This window comes from Juglans regia, chromosome 10, assembly GCF_001411555.2.
Source record: "Juglans regia cultivar Chandler chromosome 10, Walnut 2.0, whole genome shotgun sequence".
NCBI lineage: Eukaryota > Viridiplantae > Streptophyta > Magnoliopsida > Fagales > Juglandaceae > Juglans > Juglans regia.
Window position 1 is genome coordinate 21,535,252 of NC_049910.1, and position 5,777 is coordinate 21,541,028.

The 5,777-nt window shown below is 34.0% G+C and overlaps 1 protein-coding gene across 1 annotated transcript; it reads right to left on the reverse strand.

Annotated features, from left to right (window-relative positions):
• Nucleotides 1-3,322: 3,322 nt before the first annotated feature.
• Nucleotides 3,323-5,191, reverse strand: LOC118349556 (GDSL esterase/lipase At2g42990-like). The gene is made up of 3 exons (XM_035694491.1): nucleotides 4,754-5,191; nucleotides 4,083-4,572; nucleotides 3,323-3,602 (listed from the first exon to the last, which is right to left on the reverse strand). Exons 1-3 carry the CDS (start codon nucleotides 5,117-5,119, stop codon nucleotides 3,409-3,411), a joined length of 1,050 nt encoding a protein of 349 aa, XP_035550384.1. The 5' UTR covers nucleotides 5,120-5,191; the 3' UTR covers nucleotides 3,323-3,408.
• Between the last annotated feature and the right edge of the window lie 586 nt (nucleotides 5,192-5,777).

Consider the following 5,777-nt stretch of genomic DNA (forward strand, 5'->3'; position numbering starts at 1 on the left):
AATTTTATGTCGGGGATTGGGATATTGGTGGCTTATGGATTTTTTTTGTTGGGATTGTAATTTGAATTTCTGGTATTATTAGCAGTTGAGATTGACCTTTTTATTTTTTCGTTGCATTTATGACTACACATTTATTTATTGTATGCCAGCACACACTTTCACACTATGCTTGTGGTGTGTGACCTAAGCGGCCAGCACCCCGGCGTCGCGACTCCCGTCAGTTTGCACGTGGGGGTCAATGGCGCCACATTTTCGAACAAGCATTTCCTTCGAAATCTGAAAATAAGATTATTGCGCCATAAAATCCTATTTTTTTTAATATTTTTTTATTTTTTACGAAGAGCCGGTAGCCACCCACATAGCAGCTCTGTCCCAATTTTATTAATAAACCCTCACTTGTAGTGGAGGAATACCGTGGTAACAAAAGGACACCATATCACATTTTGACACTCTTAACTATCTCACAAAAATAAAATTGTGCTTCTGGCACCATAATGCGCGGTAACACTTAAGATACTAATAGACTAAAACCTACGTGATTGGTTGATTCATGAAAAATTACAGAATTTTCACGAGATTCCTAAAACCTATAGAAATTCTACTATTGAATTTTTAGAGGGTTGTTACAATGCTCATTCATCCATATTCATGTTTACCTTATGCATGTTTATGTTATCTCTGTATATGTTTTTGGCATAAATTATTGAAATTTCTTAAAATCTCATTCTGGTAGTTTCTACTACCATTCTCACCAGAATAGTAGAAGTTGTGATATGACCATAAGATAATGAGTAGGATGGGGAAGCGTAAGCGCAAAGAGCCCTCAATACTTAAAGAGAGCCATAAGAGTCTTGAGAGTTCTGAGGAGCCTTCGCTGGTGGATTGGCTCGAAGCAGCCAAAAAGTTCATATGCGATGTCTTGAAACTTTTTGAGGACATTCACAAGATATTAGAGAAGAAGGACAAATGAACGAGTTTATGTTTTGAAACAGTGTTTTAATGGATATGAAGGGTCATAGTTTTGGGATCCTAACTTTTGCATGGATAATCGGAATTATTACTTTTGGAATGAATACAATTGTTTTGGTATCATAATAAATTGATCAAACCATTACTACTTTAATTATTCTGCTGCGATTATTGAATACTGTTAGTAATATGTTAAGTGTATTGCATATTAATTATCATGTATGAAGGATATGTAATTTTATATTGTATGTATTAATACACTTCAATCTCTATCAAATCTTAAAGGGGGTTTGATTGTGTCACACCATGAAAAATATCGTTTGGATTTAGTTATGAATCGCGAGAAAAAAAAAATAATTTTGATGACATGTACTCGTCTCAATGGTTACTTGTAGCAAGTACGGTTGTGAAAAATAACTAGTTGCCGCTAGCTATTTAGTGGAATCCCAGATGGCTGCACTCCCTTTTTTCCACCAAATCCTAGCTAGAGGGGAGATCCTAGATGGCTTTCTAGCTTTCCAGTTGCTAGGTTACAGCTATGTGGCTGCCACATTGGCCCATTTTTTTTTCAAAAGTTATTATTATTATTATTATTATTATAAATTCTTAAGTTAAAAAGAATTTTCTATAAAAATGTTTTCTTCAATCCTCTCATTCTCTTATATTCATTTGTATTTTTAATTTTTGTATTCACAACTGTTTTATTTCCCCTAATTGGGCATTACGCTTGGCCCTACAATTTTTCCGACTAACTTTAGATTTTGTTGAACTAAACATTGATGAGTGTAGTCTGAGTAGCCCAAGTAACTGTGGTGGAGGAGGGGCTGTCAGGGATGCAGGATGGGACTTTGTTGTTAGAGTTTCTGTTACGGCTATCGAAGAAGCAGTTTGAATCACTTTATGGAATAATTCATTTTATTTTTTTATTTTTATTTTATTTATATATATTTTTAATCATTATAAATATTTAAAAAAATAAAAAATTTATAATATTATTAAAAAATATTTTCTTAATAATTAAATAAAAAAAATTATATCATTTAGAACACTTTTAAATCCTGAATTCGGGATTCCAAAATATTTATGTTGTTAATTTCTTTTCTCATTTCAGAATGGGGACAAATCCTAACCTTATGTAAAATAGATAGAAGCTGTTGTCAAAGAGGAAGAGGACTAGGATGTTGGTTTGATTCAGAAATGAAATGAGATGATTTTAGATAAAAATAAAAATAAAATAAAATATTATTTTTTAATATTATTATCATTTTGAGATTTAAAAAAGTTAAATTGAAATTTGAAAAAGTTGAATTGTTTATTATATTTTGTGTTGAATTTAAAAAAATTATAATGATTAGATGAAATGAAATAAAATACTTTATGAATTTAAACAGATATTAGGCTTTAATAAACATTGTAACCCGAGATGTTAGAATGTAACCTGCTACAAGTACCGAGGGATTTTCATAAAAAATTAGGGTGTACTACTCTTCCAAAAATAAATCTATAATTTATAAGGAATATTGTAAGTTATATATAACTTTTATACAATATAACCTATGGACTAATTAATGCAATGCTCGATGTTCATGTAACGTTGTTAATAAAATATTCTACAAAATGTTACTCAGATTAGATTATTAGGGCATTAATCCGAAATTCTCCCACATGCGGCCTAAAGCCCATTTGACATACATCTGACTCTCATTTCATCCAAGTGAAACTCAAAAGTCTTTTGTGATAGAGTCTTGACTAAAGGATTTGTGACTATATCTCTGATGAGATGGTTCTTTCGCTCTACGTGTTCTCTTTGCTTGTAATTCCATATATAGTTCTTTAGATTGATCATTCGTACTATATATTATTCATGTCGTAAAGCAAAGTGATAAGAGACTACTTCAATTTTATAATACCAAGATATTGCACGAATTTAATTATACACTACAGAAAAAATAAGTATTTATGACGATAACGACTATTTGTAACAAAAACAGACTCATTTTGAGAGGAAATAATCATTTTCGTTATAACTAGATTAGCTTGTAACCACAATCTTCATTATTTTCCACCAAATCTCTGAAATATATATTCTTTTAAGTTGCAAAGTTGCGAGAGTTTGCAACAAAAAAAGGAATAATTATATTTATATAAGTTTCTTTACTATCAATCAATATATATAATAGTGTCTCACTTCATTTAAAATATTTAACTTTTCTTTTATTTCAATTCTAAATTTTATACAATCGTCCTCCAATATTTAAAATATAAAGTTGTAAAAATTACTATAAAAAATATTGTATGGATATATCATTATTCAAAAGAGAATAAAGGAAAAATGAAAAAAAAAGTGAGAGACTGAGGCCGGGCGACCTAAGCTGAAATTCCATTCAATTGACAGGGGATCAGATGCCAATATATTGTATGTAACATGAGAAGTAGACATCAAAGGAACTTGGCCAGAAACATTTTAAATAAATGATGGGAGATTATCTGATTTGTTTTCTCAGAAGGATGGAAGGCATCCCAGAACACATATTTATTTGCATCTGTGCATGTAAATGGACTTCGTGGATCGCAGAGGTAGCTCATCTCAAATGTCCCAGTGCCGCAGCACCCCACTCCTACAACCTCGAATCCTGCCAACCAAAACCATTAGAACCCGTTTCGTTTCCTTACTTTTTTTGTGTTTTGTTTTTCTCCTTTTTATTTCTAAAAATGCCATAGTTTTCTGGTTGAAGTGGCATAGCAAGCTAAACGGTTGATAATAATCCTCCCTAGTTAGCTCTACGGCCGCGCAAGCTATAGTATATTTTATACTTAATCTATCACAAGTAAATGTACTAACTTTTGTAAGTTTCTAAGGCCACCTAGCTACTATATTGTGCAGGCCAAGCCCTGGTTTGGATATAGAGGTGAAATGACCATCTCATCTCATCTAATTTCAACTAATAATCTCACTATTTAAAAGGATCCTAAGCCGGACTTCCGAGTTTGTTCATGACCGGTTACGAATTCTGAAGGCTGGAAATTATTTAATAAAAAGAAAAAGAAAGAGAATGATGGAAATATCTATCCAAAGTAAAGAAGGAAAGAAATATATGTGCAGATTAACTTACCATATGTAGAGGGCCTGGTAATAATTTGCATAAAAATGTTAAATGCATCTGCAAAAACCAGTTTAAGCCCAGGAAACTCCTTGTTCAGCATTGCCACCAAACCCTTCAATTTCCCATTAAATTCCACGGCCAAGTTGTTGTATCTCTCCACGCAACCATGATTATCCATAATATTTGTGGTCCTCTGCAATGGCAAACATCCCATTGGAGGAACCCCAGTTAAGGACATCTTCCGAGCTCCTAGTTCATACAGTTCCTGAATGAAATTCCTTGCAAGTATGATGAGGAAATCCTCGTACTGTTTGATGGTGAACTGGGATTGTCGATTAGGGAGTGCGTAATAGTTCTCCAGGAAATCGTTTGTTCCCACACTAATCAAGTATAGAGCCTCGCTCAGTATTTCGTTTGCCTTCCATTCTCCAACATAGTCTTTCAAATTCTTCTGGTAGTCCTTGTATAACTCCACTTCCCTCCATAAAGGTATCACTCCCTGAAACATGCATAGAACTATTTTTCTTTAATTACCACATAATTTTACATATTAGAGTACCTGAAATTGCATAATTGTACGTTTATTGGATTGAGGGTATATTGATCCAGCATTCAGGCTCCATAAATATGGTATTGAGAATATGTATGCATAAGAAAGTGGACATTGATACTACTTTTACCAGCACATCAGAAGTGGCATTGTCAAAGCCAGTTCCAGCAGAGGCAAAGCAAACACCAGTAGCAAAATCTGAGATGTTATACATTGGATCCAAGTAGGCTGGTATTACTGGCTTGAGGCCGAAAGCCTCGGAGATAAAGTCAGGAGGAATGCGACCATTAGAGAACCGTCCGGTCGGCCGGCCACCGGGGAAATCACGACCATAAGGGTTGAAATTGCTCCTTGCAATTGTCGGAATCTGGTTGTTGTTGCCTGCATCCACAGATGAGTCTCCAAACACTATAATTGCCGGAACTTTGGCTTTGGATTTTGCTACTAGTACTAGGATGTGAAACAAGAATAACCATGAGACATGCATGTATGCCATTGCCCTTGGTCACTTCAGTGTTTCAGAAATTGCATGGAAATAATGAACATTTGGTGGAAGGTACGTATTCATTAATTTCTTGCATTGAAGTACGTACTCAAGAGGAATTGAGTTTTAAGAAGTTTGGTGGGAATTATAACAACTTTTAATTGGCCGGGACCACGGCCACAATTATGAGATGTAGCTACCAGGCATAATATAAAGGTCTATTGCAGTAATGTTCAGGAAACTCAAACTTTGGGGCTGATAGCCTGATATTGGGGGCAAAAGGTGAATCAAAAACACAAAAGCAGCACAGGGTGAGTTCGTAGCTGGCCTGGCATAACTGCATGCGTCGGCTGTGGTTGTTTGAACTTATAATGATGTTTTTGGGGATAAAGATACTTATAATAAAGGGGATTTTGTCAGTTAAATAAAAGAAAACATATGGTTTAAGAGTTAAAAGATATATATATATATATATTTATATATATATATAATACGAGAAATGATATTTGCCAGTTACATATATCTTCCCCGTTCCGAAGTCTTTAATATGTCATTCATGTCACCTGTTCGGATTTCATTATTTTCTCGTCTACCTCAGTTGTGTGCAAACAGACCTTCGATCTCTCTATCTCATATACAGAGCAATGCACGGTATCTTCCGCATTTATTT